Genomic DNA, 24,308 nt, shown 5'->3' with positions numbered 1-24,308 from the left:
TTATATTATTATTTTTTCTATTTTTTTTATTCTTACACAGGATTATACTGATCCCAGCAGAAGGGTGGATTTCAGGAACAAAAAATGTAAAATAAAAAAATAAATGGTCAAAAAATACATTTGTATCATGTAATATACAGACATATTATTTTTTTTTATTCTTGATTAATTTTTCTGTTAAAGATAAAAGTAGACATTAGGATACATTTTTTTAAGCCTTTTGGTAGCCTACAGTGAAGGAAAAAAGATTTTGGTGCCATAAAATAATCCCCAAACAGCTGTAAATATCAAACAAAAATATTATATTTAATTTAGTTTTTTTTTTTTCACTGTTTGTAAACTACATTGGCACAATCATAAGAAATTAACCAGTCCTTTGTGAGCAAACGCAAAGTTTCTCGGGTGAACGCTACGCAAAACTTTTCTGAGAGAACGCAAAAGCATTGAATACCCTTTAAATGTAAGTAGCTGAACTTCGAGTTCTTTTATTGAAATGGAAGCCCTGTCTGTGACGACAAGACACTTATGGCTCAACCTATTGGGCATTAAGGAGGACAGAGCCTTCCTCCTTGATGCCCCGCTGTGGCCACAGTCATCGAGAGATTCCAGGAGGCAAAGAAACAGGCTACAGCCTTTCAGAAATTTAATTTATAAATAAATGTTTTATTATTTATGTAGTTTTAGCAAACTACACCTGCTCCTCCATGGAGCCCTCAGGAAATCGATTTGTCAACCCTGTCACCTATGGCGCTTCGGGGCACAACATTTTCTAACAAACCCAAACCTTGAAATCCGCCCATCAATACAGTGGTTGTGGGGGGTTCGCTCTCCATAGAGAGGGCTGTAGAAACAATGATTCGGTTAAACCCTGCCATGAATTCGCTTCAGGACACCAAAATCTGCTCTTCTAAATACATTGAGTGATAGCCTTGAGAGGCTGGTTCCTCTAGTAAATTTTCTGCATGCCTTGGAAGCACTACCCAATATATATATCTCAGTGGGTGGTGCGCACTGTCCACAAAGGGTGTAGACTCCAGTTTGGGTCTTGCCCACCGAATTTCAAGGGTATCTTGTAAACAGTGGTGGGCCCCTAACAGGTTATGGAGCAAGAAGTTCAGTCTCTTCTGAAGGCCATAGATCTCAATCCTCCGCAGAGAGAAACACCAGGTTCTACAGCCGGTATTTTATAGTTCCAAAAGAGGATGGAGGGTTACACGCCATTATAGATCTTCGTCAGCTGAAACAGTCTCTGAGGAGATTCAAGTTCAAGATGCTGACAATCCCTCTTATCGCAAAAGAAAATCAGAAAATCATACTCCGAAGACTTACAGGTTCAAGACGTTAACACTCAATGCTATCATGTCTCAAATTCAATCTGAGGATTTATTTGTCACAATAGATCTAAAGGATGCCTATTTTCATGTTGAGATTCTGCCACAACACATTAAGTCCCTTCACTTTCAGGAGCGAAGTGTACCAATATCGAGTACTTTCCTTCAGCCTAGCCTTATCAACCCAAACATTCACTAAGAGCATGGATGCTGCAATGGTTTCTCTGCGACTCCAGGGCATTCGTATGCTTAAAGGGTAACTAAACCCTAAACCAACTTTTTTTAGTTAATGATCTGTAAGAATGGGGCTTTATTAGTGCTGTTCATTGATTCAAGTCGTTTTTTTTACATTTGTGTTTAAAGTGTTTTAATTTTACAAAATATGGTGTAAAAACGTCTGAGTGCTGCCCTCTTCAGGTTGAACAGTGGCTACTGCAATTGAATTTTCCTATTGGAAGTTGTGGTACCCTCTGACATCAGAGGGTACCAGCTAACCACGCCCTTGCCTGCAGAGAGATACGTCACAGATGCACGCCCCCTCTCCACTGGGCTCTGCCCACTTTTCCAGCATTTTTCAAATATTGCCAGTGGGTGGAGTCAGGCTCTGACCAGGGGTTTAGTTACCCTTTAAAGGATAACTGTCGCCAAAATGCAACTTAGGGTCTTTTTGTTAATCTACCCGAGGCAAACTTTCGTTTAAAAGTATAATTAGAATGGAAACGCCACTTTTAAGTTTGACCATATTGAACAACTCACTGTAGCTGTTGTTGTTTCCGTCCGCCGGCATTTTGTCAGTCAAAAATAGTCGATCTCCGAATGCAACGTAACAGGGAGGAGAGTAAAGATGGAAAGCTCCTCCTAAAGCTTAGTTTCATATAAATTCACGGATAATTTGTTGTTTTATCGTTAGTGAAAATCAATATTGACCTTGTATTTGAAAAAGGATGCTCATATAAGAAACAATACTAAAATTCAGAGTCAGTTCATTCGCATTCGGAGATCGACTATTTTTGGCTGACAAAATGCTGGCGGACGGAAATAACAACAGCAGCTACAGTGAGTTGTTCAAAATCTTTCTTTTTAGTAAACTCTGTGTACACAAACAATGTTCTCAATGCTCGAGTTCATGTGTAGAGCCCCTGGTGATACTTCGAGCAAAGTTTCATGTTGTGTCGAGCCTTCTTAGTGTTTTAAAAATAGTGGTTTTGATGCTATCATAGTCGTGCCCCCAGCACTCCCATTCAAAAGGCAATTTGACCGAAAACGAAAATACGGTCAAGCTTAAAAGTGGCGTTTCCATTCTAATTATGCTTTTAAACGAAAGTTTGCCTCGGATAGATTAACAAAAAGACCCTAGGTTGCATTTTGGCGAGAGTTACGCTTTAAGCAGAAGCGCGAGCAGAGCGAACGCAATCATCTCTTTCTAATAAACATGAATAAACATCTCAAGGTATGTTGAACGATAAACTACTGAACTTACTGAAATATATTATATCTCGTGTAATCGCTCAATCACTGTTTTAACGGCAGAAAGACATCAGTAAAACAGCTTGTCAACAATATCCGACGTATAGTAGCATTACATTTACTTCAGGAAAGTCATTCAGTGTCCACAGCTTGTTAGCCAGCTAGAGAAATTAACTCTTTCACTAAATATGCACTATATTAGCCTATATATTCATTATATTTTACTTAACCTGTTAGTGATGTCTTGATTATGTAATGTATGTTTAAACTATATGTCATGAAAATGACAGCCAGTGTGTAATTTAAATGATTATATTTCAACAACGATTTGGAGTAAAACATAAAATTAAATTTAGAAGTTAATACAAAAACTGCCTCATGTGCAATTTACGTGTTTGCACACAATTTGTTATTTGAACGTTGATTATTAGGCCTATATCTAAAACCTTTAATATCATAGTAATGTGCAAGTAAGGGCTCCCTATATAGTTTACAGCATTAGCAGAGATAAAAAATTATCCTTAAGAAAATGTTAATTATAACTGAATTAATTTAAAGACAGATACACAAATTGTAAAAAAATAAAATAAATTTAAAGTAAATAAATGTATGTTTAGTTTTCTCCCCCCTGATGTACTGTACCAATCTGCACTGAATATGTGACTTCAAAACCGAGGTACATACCGAACCGCCAGTTTTGTGTACCGTTTACACCCCTAATGTTTCCACACTTCAGACACCGGCCCATGCAGAAGTTTTCCAATAGTGTCAATGTCGTGACTTAGTGTATCGTTGTTTCTCAGGGAACCGGGTTACATATAACATGAGACGTCTGCTTTACAAAGCCTTGTCTGTAAGTTGTGGTTGTTGTAAGTTTGAAGGTAAAAATAAAAAACATCCGATTATTCATTTAATTTTTTGTATTTATAGGTTTTAAATGTGTTTAAAGGTCCACTGAAGTGCCTTGGAACACACAGCTTTGTATGATGCATTGACGTAATTTCCACTGAAACAGGAAGCTAAGGCGGGACATATTGAATGGCTCCTCCCCTTTTCAAATAGCCAATAGCGTTTAGTTTACCTCACAGACTGCAAGTCCTACTTGACAGCACCATGGAAGCGAATTCAGTAGTAGAGATGTGAATAAATTGGAGCCATTTCATTCCTAGCCAACGTACAGTTGGAAAAACAGAATAAAACTCGAGCAACCAACACATATCCAACCAGTGGCGTAGTTTTGTTTTAAAAAGTACGGAATCAGACTCATAAGACAGATTAAGCAAACTGGATGTTTATTTGGACAACAACTGAGCGGTTGAACTGGGAGCAGGTGAGTAGAAAGTGCAATGATGATTTGGAGAATGTTGTGCTGGCAGTGAAAGGAATGTGTCTTCTTACAGGGATGGTGGTGGAAGGATGGAATACAGGATCGCAGGAGACTTTGGAGACACGGAGGAAGGACGAGACACTGGCAGAATCACACGGAGGAGACTGGAGAATGACACTGCTTATGACAATTTATGGCTGCTATTTGACCTGCCACAAAACGGCGCTGTTTTCGACACTCTCGATGCTTAGAATCTTTTCCCGGAACAATCAGGGGAAAGCCTCTGCTTCATGAGGCTTCATTTGCCCATCCCTACAAGATGCTGGAGAATGACACTGGAGTGGAGGTTTGAGAGAACTTTCTGGAGAAGTCAGGTAGGTTGTTGCACGGAAGTTAAGAAGTCCTCTTCATACAAACGTGAAGTGAGTCCTTAAGTAGTTGGAGTGACGATTGTGATGATGAGGTGCAGGTGTATGTGATCAGGAATGACGTGCAGGTGGGAACAGAGGAGAGTGATGGGAAATGTAGTGCAGGAACCTGGCAGATCTGTAAGGTGTGCATTTTGTTTTGTGATTTCATATCACAAAACGAATAAGGGGCTCTGCAACGGCGATAGATTGAAGCACGTGTCTGAGTGAAGACTGTGCGCGAGAACACTGTATCTATGCAACTGATAGCAGCGGCAACGAGCTCAACAGGTTGATATAAAAACAACACATTTCAGCACTAGAACGCCTATTATTTGACAAATGAACGAAATGAATGCCTTGCTAGTTAACTGAAGATGTTTTTTTATTTATTTGTATTGGTACATCCGTGCCGCGAGTTGTTTCAAAAAGTAGTTGGAAAATGTATTCGGTTCACATGACGTCACTGTAGCTTTGCGCCGCCATCTTTACGACCGACGGTCTCAGTAATGCCTGCAATATGTTGTGCAGTTGGCTGCAACAACAGCCAAAAGAGGAACCTTGAACTGGTATTTTATTCTATACCAAAAGAAAAGGATAGAAGAGAGAATCATTTATTTAAAAGACTTTAAGTCTCATGTTGGTTTGTGGTTAATTATATTTCCATTATACTCTCAATGCCCAACATTATACAGACAGATATCGACAGATAATGTTTTTTCTTCATTTTATTTGTTGGATCTGTTTAAATGTTAAAGCACTTTATCATGGTAAGTTAGTTAGATTTGGGGTTGTTTTGAATAAAACTGTCTGTTAGTTAATACCTACCTAAATCTAATAAATATTTTTCTGAAGTTCATAAAGATATTGTCTTCATCACATGCGCTTTAGATGATATTTTGTGTAAGTAACGTTAGCTCTGCAGACGATGCATAATCTCAGCCTTGAAATGCATATTAAAGGTAGCCTGGTTAAAACCAGACCATTCTCAGTAGTAACTGAGTTATGGTCTGGCAAAGCTTCATTAACAACTCATTTCCAAAGGGGTGTCACCAACGGACGTCGCTCAAATGCCTCTGGGCACAATTGGATAGACCTAAAACCAATCAGAGTGATCGTCATCGTGTAAAGCCATATGCTGCGTCCCAATTCGCCTAAGTTACACTACGCCATAAAAGTGTGTACTCTTTTTGTGAAGAAAAGGTATTTACTTTTGAATATGTAGCAAAAAAGTAGGCAAGCTTTGGGACATACTACTTCGTCATCTTTATCGGACGGATCTGTCACGTGCATCCTGTCACGTAAACTGCCCTGTCAATCATCTTGTCACAGTTAAAATCCTCTATTAAATCTAATTTCATTTCCTACCGTTTCGGAGAGAAATGTAGTAGCACTTTCATCTGCCAGTGGGTCTTTCATGGAGACTGTCCTCATGTGTTTGCAATTTTAATATGCATTTAAAAGTTGCTGCGCTTCACCAACGGACGTCGCTCAAATGCCTCTAGGCGCAATTGGATAGATCTAAAACCAATCAGAGCGATCGTCATCGTGTAAAGCCCGCCCCAACGTTTCTGATTGGTGCCGCGAATTCAAGGGATTAGAAATGGGCTTGAATGAGCTCTTTGCCAGACTACTTGCAGAGCAAATCTAAATTTGCCGGAAGTTGTCTGGGTTTTCCCAGGCTATATTAAAGGACTAGTTCTTCCAAAAATGATAATTCTACCGTCATTTACTCACCTTCATGTGTAAATCCTTAAGTTTACTTTCCGTGGAAGACAAAGGGACATTTTTGAATATATAATGGAGACTCTTCTTGTCGATGTAATGAAAGTGAATGAGTAACGTTAGCCTACTGGGGGCTGTCACGCAAAAAATAATAATAATAAAAGACAAAAAAACATCACAAAAATATAATAAAAGTGATCTAATATGACTCGTCCGTTATATTAATATCGTTATTTATTCATATGATAGCTTTATGTGACGAACAAACTGCAATTTAAGTCGTTATATTATAATCTTTGATGAGCTTTACCTCTTGATAGCTTTTAATCGCAGCCGAATCGTGAGTGAATCATTCAAAAAGATTCGACTCGAAAGATTCTTTCATTTCGATATGTGTGTATTAAATCTTCTCTATAATTGAACATCTGTTCTTTCGGACAGATATGGCAGTCTTTTATGATATTTGGCTGATGTCTCTGGCTGTGCTGATGCTGGTGTCTCTCTGGACTCTGCCAGTGCTGCTGTTCGGATTAGATAGATTCATTCATGCCAGCCGAACAGCTGCAGGTTCATAGATTCATTCATGACATCGCCTCGACTCTCATGAACGCGCGCCATGAAGCTCTATGACTTAAGTATTTCTATATCATGAAAGGCCAATTGGGGCAAGCCTGGGGCAGATAATAATGGACTAAAGAAAACTGGGGGTAACAAATAAGGATCGGATCCTAAAATAGAAATTTTCTCCAGGTATCTCTGTCTCTCGCTCTCATTCAAATGGGCAGTTTGGGCGGCCATACCGGGCGGGTCGGTCGTAAATATGGCGGCGTTCTATTTGTAGTGATGTAGGTGGCATCTATGAATATTGACCCTGGCAAAAACCCATATTGCTCCATGACGTGTGGTATTTATAGCATAGGGGGCGGGATGCTTTAGATTCTAGAGAGCATTTGATTGGACATAAGTTTTGATGAGATGCTGAAGTCCGCGGTGACGTCATAAAAATCAGTGATCCATTTTAGCGGAAGTGAGAGACTGTAAGTTTTTAATGCTTATAATATCTCCTAAATGCGAATTTTGTCATTGATTTGGAACACACCAGCTTATTTAAAACCTCAAGCCTAACATATTGTAATGTGTGTTGCGTTTTGGAATATTGTCTTGGCAACTAATTAATGAGACTGATTGAGAAATGAGAAACACCAGGGCAGGAGCTGTGTATTGAGAGATGGGGGTGGAAAAAGGTTTAAATGGAGCGCAAATGCAGACGGACGGGGGCTTGGTTCAGGTTACATTGTAAGAGTAAACAGGACGGCGAGAACTCACCTTTTTGGGAGGGGGGTGTCGTTCACGGTTGGTAAGGGCCGCCGGCGATGAAGATAGATAGATAGCGGGTGCGGGGAGAGAGTATATAGGGACGGGAAGTTAGGAGTGCTGTCGCTACTATGCTGAATGCTGATGCTATTGAATTGCAAGAGCGTACAAGAGCGTGCTGGACTTTGGCCTTTTGAAACGGACTTACAGTGGGATCTATTCTACTCACGGAATGGAGTGGAATTCCCCACTCCCACTATTGGGAGGGGCAACGTCGCCGTGGGCGAGTTAAGTGGTTTTTAAAGGGCCCCTATTATGTATTTTTGAAAATGACCTTTAATGTAGTGTGTAACATAGCTTAGTGCACCGTATATAAAGTTATTGTCTTTCAAAAGTAAGAGTTGACTCTGAGTCAATGAAATTAATTGTTTTTCAAACGAGTCATAAGCCGTTTCGTTGTGACGTCAAGACGAAATATTAGCATATTGCCCGCCCACTTATTGCGCGCGCAGTCACTAGGGAAAACTTGAACCTCAAACCTGCAGCTGATTCCTGTGGATACTGGATAGCATCATGTCAAGAAGACGGCGCTGTGCTCTATAATGTGAAGGTAAAGCCAGCTTTTTTTTCACTGCCCAAGGACGAGCATGTAAAGAATCAGTGGTTAAAGTTAATCTTTACCACAATATCACAGCAGTATAATCCTAAACTTTTGCTGTGTTCCCTTTATTTTCTGACGACTTCTTCTCAAATCTCGGAGTTCAATGCAGGATTTGCAAACCGCTTGCTCTTGAAAGATGCAGTTCAAAATACTTCATTGCGAGTTTTATATTGTGTAGGTCTCCTGCTAACTGGCTAACTCACATTATTACTGTCTAACTGAAATACTTCTGCTAATCAGCTGTGGGCCACGATTACCTAAAACTGTGTCTATTAATGCAGATTGTATGTTGTTCTCTCTAGTTTGAGTAAAGATTAAGCATGGAGCAAGATTTGTTTTATCAATGTTTGTTACATCAGTCATTCACGCTAGAGCTCGGCTAATGTATTGCATAACTTACATGGACTGTTATTTCCACGTGTTCACCGCAATATATTAGAAAAATACTCTGTAAATAAATTAGTACAAGTAAAATAAAAGGTTGATGGACATGCACTTGTTAATGCTGATGCTGAGGAATTACAGTTGCAACATCTCATGTACCTCAAACTGAGTAACGTTAGTGTATCACTGAGAAACGTCCTGCTCGAGTTGTCCTCGCGATGGATGTTCGGGTTAAATAACTAGTTACGTCATGTTTCATCATCGGACTCGCGCTCGCATTGATATGGTAAAATCGACGTCATTGTTCGTTACGGTGTTTAGTTTACAGTGTAGGAAGCCTCAGGACCTGGGGCCTCATTTATAAAACTTTGCGTAGGATTTGCATCAGAAGTGGCGTACGGATGAAACATAGGACGTGCGTGCGCACAGAAATATTCAGATTTATAAAACCGTGCGCACGCACATCCTACGCAGTTTTCCCTTAATAAATCACAATCAATTCTAAATGTAGCGCAGCTTTTGCGGATTCATGTCACGCCCATAGTTGCCCATAAATAGTCCGTGAAACGCCCACAAGTTAATATTCATCAATTGCGAAATCATGGCAAACCCAGAGAGGAAAACCAAAAAAACGTAACTTCACTCAGTGTGAAGTAGAAATTATCGTTGGCGAGGTGGAAAAGAGGAGTAAAATGTTGTTTGGAGGGCACAGTGTGGGCATTACTAATGCCAAAAAGGCACTTGAGTGGCAAAAGGTTGCAGACGCCGTTAATGCTGCAGCCTCACAACCTCGGACCATGGCCAAAAAAAAAAGAAAAGAAAAAGGTCAGACATCAAAGTCGATGCAAAAAAGCATCTAGCGCTCCATCACCAGTAGGGTTGGGTATCGTTTCATTTTTAGCGATTCCGATTCCGATTCTGCTTATCGAATCCGGTTCTTATCGATTCTTGTTTCCGATTCCAATATTTTTTGGAGGGAGAAAAAAGGGCAAATAATTGAAGAATAAATATTTCTACCTTTTATTCTTGCCAATTTTAAGCAATAACCAATAAAATGGCTAAAGTGAAAGGAGTCTCTTCATATAAAGGTGTTGATTACATTATTACTCCAGCAGTAGGTGGCAAAAATCGACTGTTTTTTTTTTTATTGAATTATTTATTGAAGAAGACTCGAGAGATTCGTTCAAAAACGGTGAATCATTCATTCATTAAACAAGTATTTATGAGACACTGAATTAATTAGTGTTTGAATTAATTATTCAAACTAGTTATTTTTTTTTTAAATAGACTATTATACTAAACATGTTATTCTGAGTAGTTGTCTGATGTATGTAATCGTGATCTCCATTTTAAACTAAACAAAAATGATTTTAAGCCACATAGATTCCTGAATTAGAGACTGTTCACATATCGTGTCAAATGCATGGAAAAGCACGGCCGTCTCCTTCTTTCCACAAGCGCTTGCGCTCCCGTGGCGTCTGTCGTTGCTATGCAACCAACCATTTACTAGGCTACTAGATATATTTATGGAGATGAGAAATAAAAACCCGCCCTGTTCAGCTATGATCAGCTGTTCAGCCGAGCTTTTGATGTTACAGAAAGGTCGGTTGTTTTTTGTCACTTGACCTGCGCACCGCTTGCGCCATTCTGAAAAGTTGAGATGTTTTCATCTCGCCGAGGCATAGGCGCGCCTGCAAAAACGAGCGCCACGCACTGCATGCTCGTCGCGCCCACGGCCCATGTCGCTTCTATTATGAACGTGCTTGCCGCGCGCCTACATTTGAAATAACGGATAGTCAGGAATCGATAAGAGGAATCGTAATGCGTGCGTCTTATCGAATACCCGGTTTTTGGAAATTTGTTACCGGTTCTAAAATGGAACCGGTTCTCGATACCCAACCCTAATCACCAGAGTGTGTCTGCCACGGGTGGGGGAAAGGGGACACCGGAGCTGACCCCTCTTGATGAGAGACTGGCGGCAATTATTGGGGAATCCCTATTAAGTGGAGTGGTGACTGAGGCGGAGGGGGACACTGACGCGCCAGATGCACCGGATGACACAGGTAAGTGAAATAAGTAAAATGAATGCAGTCCAGTCACATGTATGTAGGCTACAGCGATTACAGTTTATTCATATAGAACATTCTTTATTTCAGTCGGTCGCTGGGTGTTCCAGCGGGGCCAGTGGTTCCGATGCAGCAGCTGAGCAGCCGTCTGGGCCCAGCGTCTCCACGGCACGGGAGTTATGCAGAGGGAAGTCATTAACTCAATCAGAGAGGGGGCCAAGGAGTTGGGCGAAATCAAGACTGTCCTAACTGAAATAAACTGCACAATGAGGGAATTCTTGAATAAATAATATAATGGTTCCACACCTTTTGTTGTTCTTCACAATTGACGCATCACTTCCAAACGCTGGCGCACAGCAGCAGCATTTGGCTCAAATGCCTGGGGATGAGGGTCAGGGTCGGGGCCAACAGCCATTGGCGTCAGGGGGTAATAGTAGCACCTCACTGCAGTACACGAGATCCAGGGGGCGGAGTTAGATCCAGATATAAGGGGTGGAGATTGGTAGGTTTAGGGGTGGGTTTAGGGATCAGGGGGTGGAGATGAGTAGGTTTAGGGGTGGGTTTAGGGATCGGGGTGGAGATGGGTAGGTTTAGGGGTGGGTTTAGGGATCAGGGGGTGGAGATGGGTAGGTTTAGGGGTGGGTTTAGGGATCAGGGGGTGGAGATGAGTAGGTTTAGGGGTGGGTTTAGGGATCGGGGTGGAGATGGGTAGGTTTAGGGGTGGGTTTAGGGATCGGGGTGGAGATGGGTAGGTTTAGAGGTGGGTTTAGGGATCAGGTGGTGGAGATGGGTAGGTTTAGGGGTGGGTTAAGGGATCAGGGGGTGGAGATGAGTAGGTTTAGGGGTGGGTTTAGGGATCAGGGGGTGGAGATGGGTAGGTTTAGGTATATGTAAGGTGGGAGGAGTTGGATCTGGATCCAACTCCTCCCCCTGGATTTCGTGTTCAGCAGTGAGGCACGTTTTGAAGATGTGTTATGAGGATGAATTGCATAACTTGCCAATATTATTGCAGAACATATTTCACTTTTCTTTGAAAATATGTGTTAATTTGCATTTCTGTTGTAATCTTCGTTTGATTTTGTTTGTTTTACACTGCAGATCGATCAAACGGGTGTTCGTGTAGGCTGTTAATTGTAAGACTTGCTTTGTGAAGTCTTCATGTTATTTATGAGAGGCAGTATTGCCATTTCTTTTACACAACGGTCTACAGTTTCACACACTTTCGCACACTTTCACGTGTTTCTTCCATCTGCCGACGGTGTCGCCATTTCTCATTTCACCCGTTTTTGTGCGTACGCCTGGGTCAGAGTTTGCGTGAAGGACCGCACATTTTCCCGTTAAGTTTGCTTTTTATAAATACCAATTATTGCGTAGCGGTGTACGCCGCGTTTTGTGCATACGCAACGTTTATAAATGTAGTCTCAGCCTCAGACGTCACGCCCACGGAACGTTGGCTAAACGTCTGATGCATATGGTACACTTAACTGGAAACACTTCAGGAATGTCGAAGTCGTCATCTGATTGGTTGAATTTTATCGGATTTCCGGGGGGCGCGAGTGTCGCGTTTATTTTCGGTCCGCCGGGAAACAAATGTCATGATGCCAAAACCCCTTGTGGAAGAAGAAAGCCGTTGTTTTTACAACTGAGACAATGAGCGCTTACCACGATCAACTAAACGCTGTATTTTCAAAAGTATGTGAAGTTCGCAGCTCCATTGATGCAGTAAACTTGCACAAGGTTCTTGAATGAATAATTTATTAGATGCACGCCGGTCTGTTATTGTAGGGACATCAACATTATATTGTCACGCCCCTAAATATGACGCGGTACAAAACAAACTGTGATTGGTTGTGTTACATGTCAGTCAAACGTCCTCTTGGGCGGTCCTTGGCCAAGAAATGCTGCGATAGAGTCCAGACCTTCTGCCGTCAGTCTGAAGGTCTGGCTATGCGAGACTAATAAATGAGGCCCCAGGACACGCAGAGCTGACGTTGTTATGGCAATGGGATTTTTTGTTTTCGACGCGCTGTACACGGTAAACCAATCACAACAGACTGAACTGTCTGGCCAATCCGAGCAGAGTATCTTGTGGAAAGGAGGGATTTAGAGAGATTGATTCATTTGACGAGTCGTTTGAGAATCATTGAAAATCTGGTGATGTGCAAATGTATATTATGAGTAAATGAAACAGTTTTTTTTACCTTTGATGCATGTTGTAGGAGACTCCAAAACAACATTAGGAAACTTTAAAATAGCATAATAGGGGCCCTTTAAGACTGTTTCTATATTTTTATTTTAAACTGATGCATTAAATGAAGTTGTGCTTCTTAAAAATAGAGCGTGGTTGTAAGGGTGGATGGAACTGAAATCGGGAGGGTTTAGGGAACAGCCATAGGTACCTTTTTGCACGTGCATGAGGTTGAGGTTTTAAATGAGTTTGAAGTTCCACTTTCTGTACGTTAATTGATTCTGGGGTTTGTCACCAATGAAATGAGTGAGTGAATTCACGTAGTGCTCTGTGTAGTTCTACGGCTTTCCAGGTTGTGTTTAGCCTGTCCTTGTAGTCCCCTCTGTTAATAAAACTACATATTTTGACTGAAGTTGTGGTGGTGTTTTGTCTTCAGGTGTCAGACCATACTGGCTTAAATAATTAAAGGTGGTGGCAGCAGCCTATTAAGAAAAATATATTATTACTAAAAGCTAAACAACTAAAATTTTGATTTCAGGGGGCCTTTAAGCTGCTGTTTACATAACAAACATTGTAGTGTAATATAAATTTGAGACTGGAAGTCTGGGACTTTTTTCCATCTTCCACAATCAAAACAAAGAAATGTAGCTAATAAATAAATCATTCACTGGAAGTGAACTTTTATTGACCTGAGTAACTGAAGAGGAGAAGGAGAGAGTGACAGGCATGTCTGCAGTTTTTGCCCAGTGGAATGTGAAAGCATTGTAGGTTGGTCTTTTCCTGTTAGTGTTCTGCTGTTGGCATGAGAACATTTCCATGTGACAACTAGCACAGGTTTCACAATTTTGAATATGTAATAAAAATATTCCTAAACTAACTTTTAGTAGGTCCTCCATATGGAATCCAGTGTTTCCACCACGGAATAAAAAGTAGTAATTGCTACTTTTTATCTCAATTATGACTTTTCCCCATTGCCATTCCTAGTTCATATTTCGCAATTCGCACTTTATTTCTCTCAATTGCATATTTACATCTCACAATTGTGACGTCCCCCCTCAGAATTCCGAGAAATAAACTCTTTGCGAGTTCTAAAGTCTGAAATGTGCGATATAAATCCCCCTCCCCCTCCTAAACTTCCATACCGATTCTAGTGCAATTTTCTTCTGATGTTTGTGAGGGTTACAGGGGTTCAGTGGTCTTGGCAGCCACAGAGCGGCGCAGGAGTGTGTGTGTGTGCGCGCGCGCGCGCGGGGCGGCTCCAGTTTCAAACACAGCGCCCATCTTTAACACAACACAACCGGACAGACTCCGTCCCGTAGCGAGATACCGCTGCTCTTGTAAGTTATGCTCTTCAAAACTCATTATTCTCCGTGAATGATTGTGAATACCGCTGCTGTCTTTGATTTAATCATGTTGTGGATAGGCTACATTGTGACTAACGCTTTTGTTAGAATGAAACAATGTCGCGCGCATCATCTATCCTTATATTAAAGCCGCCCGTATATCGTTGTCTTAATGCCGTTTCCGCACTTCGTTTGCTCTGTTTTGTGAACTTTTGTCGTAGTTCGTCACGCCAGCAGCCTGTTGCTTCATCGGTGCACTGTACGAAAAGCGGATTTTATTCCCGACAGGCCTGAGGACACAAAGAGATCAGCGCGATCTCCGAGTAACGGGACATGTCCCAAAGCAGGCACTTTTATGTACCGAGGGTGGATTTTTGCTATATGAGGTGCACAATAAAGCTATTATTACTTTCAAAAGCTACTTTTGAAATGACCTTGTCCCAGATCCAGATTAGCATTCTTAAAACATGGAAATTCATAATAAAATAAGTATTACATTTTGAAAAAGACTAAACAATGAGCTAAATGAACAAAGGTATTTAAATTATTCAACTATTTTAGATCTATTTTTACACAAACTACACCTGTCCCTTGAATTGTGACATAATTTCCAGGACCAGCAACAATTTGCCCCTAAATTTAGTGTACTTGGTTACCATGGAGACAACTGTTTCAGTGACAAACATGAGATGAAATATAAAACATGAAGAAAATCACTTGTGAGCAGTTTTGGTTAGTGTTATAAGCAATGAAGCTGCATTTTTATTGAATTGTGAAAAAAAAATGAAAAAAAACAAACAAAAACAACAACAACAACAACAATTATACTACATATAACATGTAACAAGTATACTGTCAAAGTGTTTCCAAAAGTCCAGGGCCAAATAAACACTTAAAATGAACCAAAATGTTGCGAACAGCTGCTGTGGGAACACTGTGTCTTATGCAGAAAACATGCCAACTACATATGTGTAACTTCAAATAGTGATATCTCATTCATTGCTTTATCACCCTGTAATTGCAGGGTAGTAAATACTACTTTTTACTATATTAGCTTTGATCTGTTTTTTTTATTTTTTTCAGAAATGGCACATGCATCGGTTTGAAATGGCTGTTTGTATTGGTCCTGGCTGCATGTTGTCTTACTCTAAACTGTCATGGGACTATGTGTAGGAGGGAAAAGACTTTATCTCCTTCAGCTTCTTTCTTGTTGTAGATGTTGTCGTCACCGTTAATTAAAACTGTTGGGAAGCGTCACATAAGAGGTTAATCCTCACGTAAGAGCATTAGTCCATATGAAGACAGCAGCGAGGCTAATGTATAGAGGGCGGATAGGGTTTGCAGTGTTAATGCTATGCTATGCTTATGCAGTGGTTTTCACATGGTTTCATATCTTTTGAATTGTGATGGTTTTATGCTCTTGGTTTTTTATTTATTTACACTGCTGTTCAAAAGTTTTTGGTCAGTAAGATTTTTTTAGAAGTCTCTTATGCTCAAGGCTGCATTTATTTGATCAGAAATACAGTAAAAACAGTAACATTTTATTACAATTTAAAATAACTGTTTTCTGTTTGAATATATTGCACAATGTAATTTATTCCTGTGATAATTACTTCAGTATTCAGGGTCACATGATCCTTCAGAAATCATTATATGCTGATTTGCTGCTCAAGAAACATTATTCTCAATGTCAAAAACATTTGTGATGCTTCATATTTTTGTGTAAACTATTTTTGATGAATAGAAATTTCTAAAGAACTGCATTTATTTGAAATAAAAATATTTTGTAACAATGTAAAAATCTTTACTGTGATTGCTGCTACCATATCAGAAACAGCCAAGCATCAAGATAGCAGCGCCTTGTCAACACAAAACGTTACAGACACTGTCCAGACTGCTGATAGGGCAAGTATTTTTTATCTCTGGCCAACCACTTTTACCTCAGCATTGGTAAATCTTGTCTACCTCCCATTGTAGTCAGTGATGATAAAAACTCACATTAGTGTGTGCTTAAACCCACAATGCAGCTATTCACTCTAGTCATGTCGCTTACAAGCGTCTCTTAGGAAACCAGACCCAACCTCTGTGTCCCATCGTCATGGGAACCACGAGGTGGTCAGATGAAAGCGCGTCTGCCTGCGAGTCACCTGACCTGTCTGAGATTTAAGACTAGTGCTGTAATATGCAGGTATATGAATATGATCTGGTACACTGTTCATTTACGACAAAAGGGAAAACTAATTCTGTTTGCATTGGGGTTTTCTTTTTGAGAATTAAATTATTTTATTCCTGTAAAGCCTGACATATGAAACAATAATAAGAAAAATCTAATTTTTTGAAATGGAATAGTTTATTAAACATACAAAGGAAAATCTAAATAAAGTGTGCATATGTGTTATGTTTTCTATCATATTTGATATGTCATGCTTTTATGGCTCATATAGTATGATATAGTGAGAATATAAAGTTCACACTCGAGGAGGAAGAAAAACACCTCAATTTTATTCAGAGGCCCAAAATGAGCAAAAATATGTACATTTGGTGCAGATGCTGATATTTATTCTATATGGACAAAAAGTAAGATGAAATTCTGATAGCTTGTAATGTAGGCTAAATCAGTGAGATCATTATAACAGTATAACAGACTACTTACAAAAAAATAATATAAATATCAGTTGTCACTGCTAATAATATGTCTTAGTAAGATGACATTTAAATGCTTAGTTTTATGATCTAAGCTCTGTAGTTTAAAAAAAATAATGCAATGCAATACAATGATGATTGAGAGATGAACAAATAAAAGTTTCTGATGGATCATACCTGATGGATCATATTTGATACTTTATTTTTTCACACAAAAAAGAATGGTGTATGGATAATCAAGTAAACCTAAGTTCTTTAGTCCTTTAAATGTTCATCTTTTAATATTACTAACAATATGCAATTAATTATTATGTTTACTTTATAAAAATCAGTAGGCCTAAATATTTCACTGCAAAAAGACGTTTTACAATTATACTAAAAGGCCTTTTACTTACTAAAAATGTCAATCAGGCAACAGCAGGCATAGGTTTTTCAGCAAAGTTTTGATCATGTTTATAATTTAGATGCCTTAGAAATTAATGTATCAAACATGATGTAGTAGATGCAATAAATTAATAGAGGCAGACAAAAAATTAGTGTTGTAAGTCAAGTGCACTTGGAGCTAAATGTGAATTTTTGTTGATTTCAGGCATAACTTGAAACCCAGGTAATGAGGGAAGACATTAGAGAGAGGAACGAAGGCACAAGATGATCGAAACAATGGGTAAGTTCATTTATTTTTGGTCATAACATTTCTGTGGAAATATGGCCTCTGATGTCTTATTGTACTGTGCAGGATTGTGGGTAATTGGTTGTGAACAGGAGGGCATTTGTGCTCCACTGTAGAATGAGACGGCGTGACACATCAGTCTTAGCAACAGCAACAGTCTCTCTGGGTTTCTGAAACTCAAACTGCATATTGCATTTAAAATCCCTGTTACTGCAGGTGAATTTTTATTTGTGGTAGAAAAGTTTAATAGTATTACACTAAAAGATACATGTACGGGAATCTTCACCAAGGGCGTTTCTAGGTTTGAAAAACATCAGGGGGTGGGGGTGGGTAATATGATAACATGATTCGATACAGAGAATAATGTATATTGTAGGCTTATATGCGGGGGGCAGAGACTGGTTAAAAAATTCAGCCCTGACACTGTAGCCACACCAGCCCACATTACAACAAAAACACGCGCATTCAAATGTGAGGTTGTCAGGTGGGTTCGGGGGCATGCTCAAATCGAGAAAATTTGGATTTATCAGGACCTACATATGTGCATTTTAAGGTGTTTGAAGGCCCCAAAAATGTGGATAACAATAGCTTTAAAAGCATGTCAGTGGGCAGTAGCATAAATTATTTGTCAAGCAGATAACAGATTCTTAAACACGAGAATGAGGATAAATGTTGAAAAAAAGGGTTTTATGACTCGAGGCAGTTTTGATGACTTTGCAATATTGATAAAATGTTAGAATATTAATAATGAAAAATGAGTAGGCCTACGCCAAAATGTGTAACATTTATGTAGCCTACAAAGGAATACAAAAGCCCCGACAGAGTTTTGATGCAGCTTTAATCTCCCTTTTGGTTATTTCAATACTTAATTGACGACAGAACACGACGTTACATGCTCGTAGTTTCTTTTGCGTGATACAGTGAATTTGCGCGTGATATTGAAGAATGCGCGCCGCGAGCACACGGCTCACACAGGGGCGATTCTAGGATTTTTTAAACTGGGGGGCACAAGAGGGGCCACAATTAATACAGAGGGTCAATCTTATGTTGTGTTTATTTGTAAAACTGTAGATATCCAAAACATTTAAAGTTCAGTAAGCTTTAAAATCCGCAATAAACAGTGATACCTTATTTCTTTTAATGGCATTTATTCAATGCTGTAAAAAAGACCTGTCAAATTCAATTTGTATTAACTTTTCACTTTTCAGAAGTGAATATATGATAGTATACAATCATATATGCACAAGGCTAATTAGGCTTGGCATATTTAGATTTGCGAATAGACAAAATCTAAATATGCCAAGCCTAATTAACCTTGTGCATATATGATTGTATACTATCATATATCCATACTTTCTGCTAGATAGCTACTTTTTCAAAAGGGTATAGTTTAACTACATGCAAATTATATGAATCTTATAAAAACTGTTTAGAATAGCTTAATTAGTCCAGTGTTATTTTAGTATTATTTATTTATATATAGGCTATTATACATTTTAGTAATATTTTATTTACATTGCTATTTATATTTATGTTTTTTATTTGAGAATGTTTCTGGATGTCATGAGGTTTTGTCACTAACTTCTGTGAATTCTATCTTCATAGAAAACATATACATTACACACTTAATTTGAGACTCATATTGTTCACTTAGCTTGACACAAAATTCAAGAAATTAGCCAGATTGTGCCACACAACATTGCAAAACTGCAAGATATTTGAAGAAAAGCACCATCTATTTTATGTTTCAGACAGCAAAAAAAACTCAACATCAAATATCTTCATAATCTCTAGATATTATGAGAAATTATCCATAAGAGACCGTTACATACCATGTCCGGGTTGCAAATTGTGCATACACCAAAATTCTTTTTATGAATATGATCTATTTCGAAGTGTTTAAATCTAAACAAACAATATTTGTAGATTCTCCTCTACTCCTGTATTGTTTTGTGCTTGCACAGGGTCATGCAGCACGTAGACTCTGATCAGAGGCGCCGGCACCGCTGCTTCCCTTTCAGTCGTTCACGTTCGACGTAGTCGACGCTGACTGAATGGGATCACGCTAGGAAGCCTGTCATCTTCGAGTACTATTGAATGAGCCAGTGCAATTGGCGTGCGTGATTCGCATCACACACTCTGCCCCCGCGGCGCGGGTATAAATACGGAAGTGGATGCACGCACTAGTTGCTTTTTGCTTCGGAGCCGATCGTTTTTTTGATGTCTCTAAAGAGTATTGATGTATACAACGAGCGAGTGTGTCGGTGTTCTTCTAGGAAGACTCTCCCAGTTGCTGGTGGTTCTACAGCGCGAGTGCAGCGGTGATTGCAAGCTTTGAGCTCTCAACTGCTGTTTTACCAGCATCAAATTTCTGTGTTTGTTGACGGCTGGTTAGAGGGCGGAAAAATGAGTGCTTCACTGTTTCAGTTCACTGTTCAGTGTTGCCGCGGTCATTCCCCTGTGTGCTCCGGCACTGGTGATGGGTCCCATTTCCTGAAAGAGCAACACGCCGTTTGCATCTTTTTCAAGATGCCATTCCACCCGTGCGTTTCTGGATGCGATCGTTCCCTGTCCCCCCAAATGGACGGTCACAATAGTTGTATCACGTGTTTGTAGAATGTGTATATATATATAAATATGTATAATATATATGTGTATATAATGTATAGCCGCGTTTCCACCGAAATTACCCGGAACAATTTGTACCAGGAACTTTTTTCCCAGGAACTTTTTTCGCCCCAGACCGGTTGCTTTTTGCGTTTACACCGCGGTCTAAAGTAGCCTACCGGGAAGGTAAACTGCGCGCAACTGCTTCTCCCAGTCTGCGACGGACAGTAATCAGTTTTGAGCGCCACATTTATAATAAGTATGGAGGAGATTCAAACTGTGCTGCAGTTATGTATTGGTTTAGGTAATTCACAAAACAAAATAGACGAGCACTGATACTAAAGCGTGTTCAGAAAGCTCGTATGCGTATAAAATTAGACAACGTATGTTATCAGTTATTGTGAGATGCCTGGGACGAACGCGCAAAAAAAATTCCTCTTTCGCAAATAAGCTTAAAAAAAGCCCGAACCCCGTCTATCAATCATAAATAGTGAATAGTCTTGTAAATAGTTGTTTGTTACTAACCTCAAAGCGCTATTTCAATCCTGTTATAGTAAATTTGTAACATGGTTTGGAGTGCCTTGCAATAGATGACAATGTGTAAACATAATGACTTAATAATAAAAGCTGTGGCAGAAAAGAGACGAGCACTGATAAAGCGTGTTCAGTAAGCTCGTAATGCTAACGTTAGATATAAAATTTGTATGTTATCAGCTATTGCGGACATTGACCGTGAGATGGCTGGGACGAACGCGCAGAAAGTTTCCTCTTCCACAAATACCCTTAATAAAGCCTGAAACTCGTCGCCAGTCCACCAGTTTTTTTTATTAAATTCCATATTTGCAGACAGACAACTCTTACTGCATGAAGCCACGACACGAACCGCAATAGATTTTTTAAAAAGGGAGGTTAAAAATAAATAAAATGCTGCGTGGAATCATCCAACCAAAATGCGGCGTGAACGCAACCAATCAGCTTGTGCAGCGCACAAGTCCCACCCCTGAAAGTTCCTGAACTTTGAAAAAGTACTACCTCATGAGCAGGGACTATCGGAGGGGGAAATATTTACCCGGAACTTCATTTAGACCCTGGTTCCTACGGTGTAAACACATCGAGTACCAGCCCAAAGTCCCTAGTTCCTGGGGAAAGTTCCTGCGGTGGAAACGCGGCTTATGTGTATATATGCAGCACGTTGAAGCAGCTTTTGTGGATAGTTTGTGTTCTCATTGCGAGGATATGACTATCGCGGTGTTGAGATCGAGACTCACCTTCATGCGTGAAGGTGGAGTCCCCATTACCATGCCCCGCTACGGGATGGGTGATCAGAGGATCATAGTGAGGCTCCCCCGCCCAGTAACCAATCCCTGTGGGCCCCTCACTCCTCTATCACATCGTAGCTGGTGAAGCCCCCCATTGAGCGCGTAGGTCCCTCTGTGATGGACCGACCAGCCTTTTCATTCGGGGCTTCTCCAGAGGACAGGATGCCGATTGCAGCATTGGAGGGTGAGATGAGCTTTTCCCTCCTCACTACTCTTGACGGAGGAGCGGTGAAGGGTTGCGAGGCTGTCCCTCCAATAGAGCGGTCTGGCGTGACACAGGTGCACCTGCGTCCGGCGGCCACTGCTTTTTGCCCCTCGTCTCCCCCTAAAGCCTGTGAGATCTCGCCCGTTCTGACAACATATATAGCCTGACAACATCTTATCTGACAGAGGACTGTGCGGCGGTGCTGACTGCGTTATTTTTTTATTTTATTTTTATTGCTGTGAGATTGTTTGCTGTTGCGCGCAAATCCTGGAGATATTCTAGGATAGGCTGAAATTACTCACGTGGTGCGTCTCTGTGCGAGACAGATTTCAACAATCACCAGTCAGAGACAGCAGTAAAGCCAAAGCACAATAAAATAAGGCAACTTATGATTTCGGGGGTTTACATAGGCTATTGTCCGGTTTCATATTTGTCAGTCAACTTTTCAAAATACATTCGGGGCTACACTCAAAACATTCGGGGCTGAAGCCCCGGCAAAATCGTCTGACACCTCGTCTGATCTTAACCATTCTTGTTGTGCGAAGTGCAGTAAGATTGAGAAAATGAGCTGAATCTCAAGGAGCCTGTCAAGAAAATCCGAGTCATATTTCAAAATTATATTTGGGAGGCTGCATTTCCTTTATGCAAAATAAAATTAAAATAATTATTATTAGTAAATAAAAATAATAATATTTTGCAGTGAAATTTGACCTGAACAAGTTTGCTTGTTTTGTAAGATAAACCTTTTAAACCAAACATTTGTTCAGTATCACACTATGGGAAATGCCTGGGGCGTGACCAATCCTGGAAGAACCAATTACACCAATTTATTTTCGTTCTCTTTCCGGTGAAGATCCTATTTGGAAGCTTTCCTTAGCAGAACCTCGCAAGGGGTGGCCTCTAAACTATTCAAGGACCAGCCATTATCTTAGGTATGTTGCCAAACGTGGCTGCTTTTTTCTGCTGTTTTTCTATTCCTTGTGGTGGGGACCAGCAAATCAAGTTCTCACTTTCTTCAAGCAGTTACAGCTCCCTCACACCCTCATGTTAAGTGATGTGATGGATTGGCCGATCCTGCCATATTACGAGAATAACTGCTAATAAGACCCTATATTGTGATGGCATGTTGTGGTGATCTCGTTAATCCCCTGGGGTTCCCATCTCTGTTATGGCGACTGCGAGCACATCCATATTTCTTCTAAAGACTCTAACCCTCTGTGCATAGAGTGTTTGGGAGTTGGACACACACAGGATGCTCTTGCTAATCCCGAGTGCTGCCCGCACTGCATTAATTTCCAGTTAAGGGTTTTAGAACGCAGAGTACGAGTCACAGTCATGACTAAAGGGGACCCAAGTTTTTCAGCACCTCCTGTGGATATAGATGAGGTTGCTCCTCAGCACTGGTGAGAGCTGATGGATGAGATCGCTCCTGAACTTCATCCCCCTCTTTGCATCAGACTCCTTGGCGGGGGACAAAGAGGAGGAGGAGGAGGAAGATGATGAGGTGATAGCTTGGAAAAGGATTTGGAAGAAGACTAAGAGAATGCTATCTCCCCTCCTAATCTTTTTTCTTGACCTGGCAGTTCCATAGATTGGCCCCCCTCCCCCATGCCAGGGGAATTGGACCTCATTGAAATGCATAGGAAAGCAGCTGCTTAACTCTCTATTAACTGGCCAGGAAGAAGCAGGAAGGCCAGGACACGTAAAGGGAGTTATATGATGGGAAGAGGCTGTCATGACGCACTTCCCCAGTCAAGCAACTGATTCCAGCCGTCCCAGCATGCGTTGCAGAGATGCAACATTTCTGGGACAAGTCATTCTCACATAGGGTGCCTGTTAAAGGTTTCTATAGGCTGGACGTTCATAATATGGAGGAGTTGGGGATGTCCAAAACTTGACTTTAAGGCAGTTATCTCACTTTATTCGTCCCAAAGACTGGCTTCTATCTGAAGGATGCATATTTTCACATAAGCATCTACCAAGCACACAGAACATTTCTCAAGTTTGCCTATCAAGGCACAGCCTATGAATTTTTAATGTTTCCTTTTGGGCTCTCATTAGCCCCAAGATTGTTCAGCAAATGTGTCTAAGCAGCTCTGACACTGCTGAGAATAGTGGGTCTCAGAGTGTCAGCTTATTTGGAAGATCTGCTCCTCTGTGCCTGTGCCTCTACTGCCTCGGTTATTCCACTGGGACTGTTGTGAGTGAGAGAGTTTCAGCACTAGACAGCCACCAAATATAGCCACAGCCAAAATACCACCTCAACCGCAAAGTGATAGTATCATCACTCTGCATGCATGCTCTTTAAAAAATTATAATAATAATAATAAATAAAAAAAGATTGTGCATTTATTGAATCAGGGACTCCACTAGGGGCAGTCTCCACAAGGGGCAGTCTCTGAGAAAGGTTGTGACGATGGATACGTTGCTCACAGGTTGGGGTGCAGTGTGCGAGGGCAAGATAGCAAAAACAATTGGCCCATCTCGCTACAGAACACACACATAAACTTCCAAGAACAGTTAACAGTGTTTCTGGCATTGAAACATTTTGTGCAGTTCCTAAGGAACCACCACATTTTGAGCAGATCAGATAGCACAATGGTGGTGGCATACTTAAATCTCAGGGGGCACACATTCTCCTCAGCTTCACA

The 24,308-nt window shown here is 40.4% G+C and overlaps 1 protein-coding gene across 8 annotated transcripts in view; it reads left to right on the top strand.

The window, feature by feature from the left end:
* Window positions 1-14,093: 14,093 nt before the first annotated feature.
* mpdz (multiple PDZ domain crumbs cell polarity complex component) overlaps window positions 14,094-24,308 on the top strand; it is a 104,209-nt gene continuing 93,994 nt past the window's right edge. For 7 of the 8 annotated variants that reach the window (XM_082151228.1, XM_082151226.1, XM_082151223.1 and 4 more), the window contains exons 1-2: window positions 14,094-14,207; window positions 17,446-17,520. In XM_082151228.1, the coding sequence (XP_082007354.1) occupies window positions 17,505-17,520 (16 nt within the window). In that variant the 5' untranslated portion in view covers window positions 14,094-14,207; window positions 17,446-17,504. Of the gene's footprint in view, window positions 14,208-16,044; window positions 16,119-17,445; window positions 17,521-24,308 lie in introns of all 8 variants that reach the window. The other variant, XM_082151222.1, reaches the window with a different exon arrangement.

The sequence above is a fragment of the Leuciscus leuciscus genome, assembly GCF_965113295.1.
Source record: "Leuciscus leuciscus genome assembly, chromosome: 2".
NCBI classification, from domain to species: domain Eukaryota; kingdom Metazoa; phylum Chordata; class Actinopteri; order Cypriniformes; family Leuciscidae; genus Leuciscus; species Leuciscus leuciscus.
Note: the sequence above shows the minus strand (reverse complement) of the source record. Positions and strands in the feature narration are given on the sequence as shown.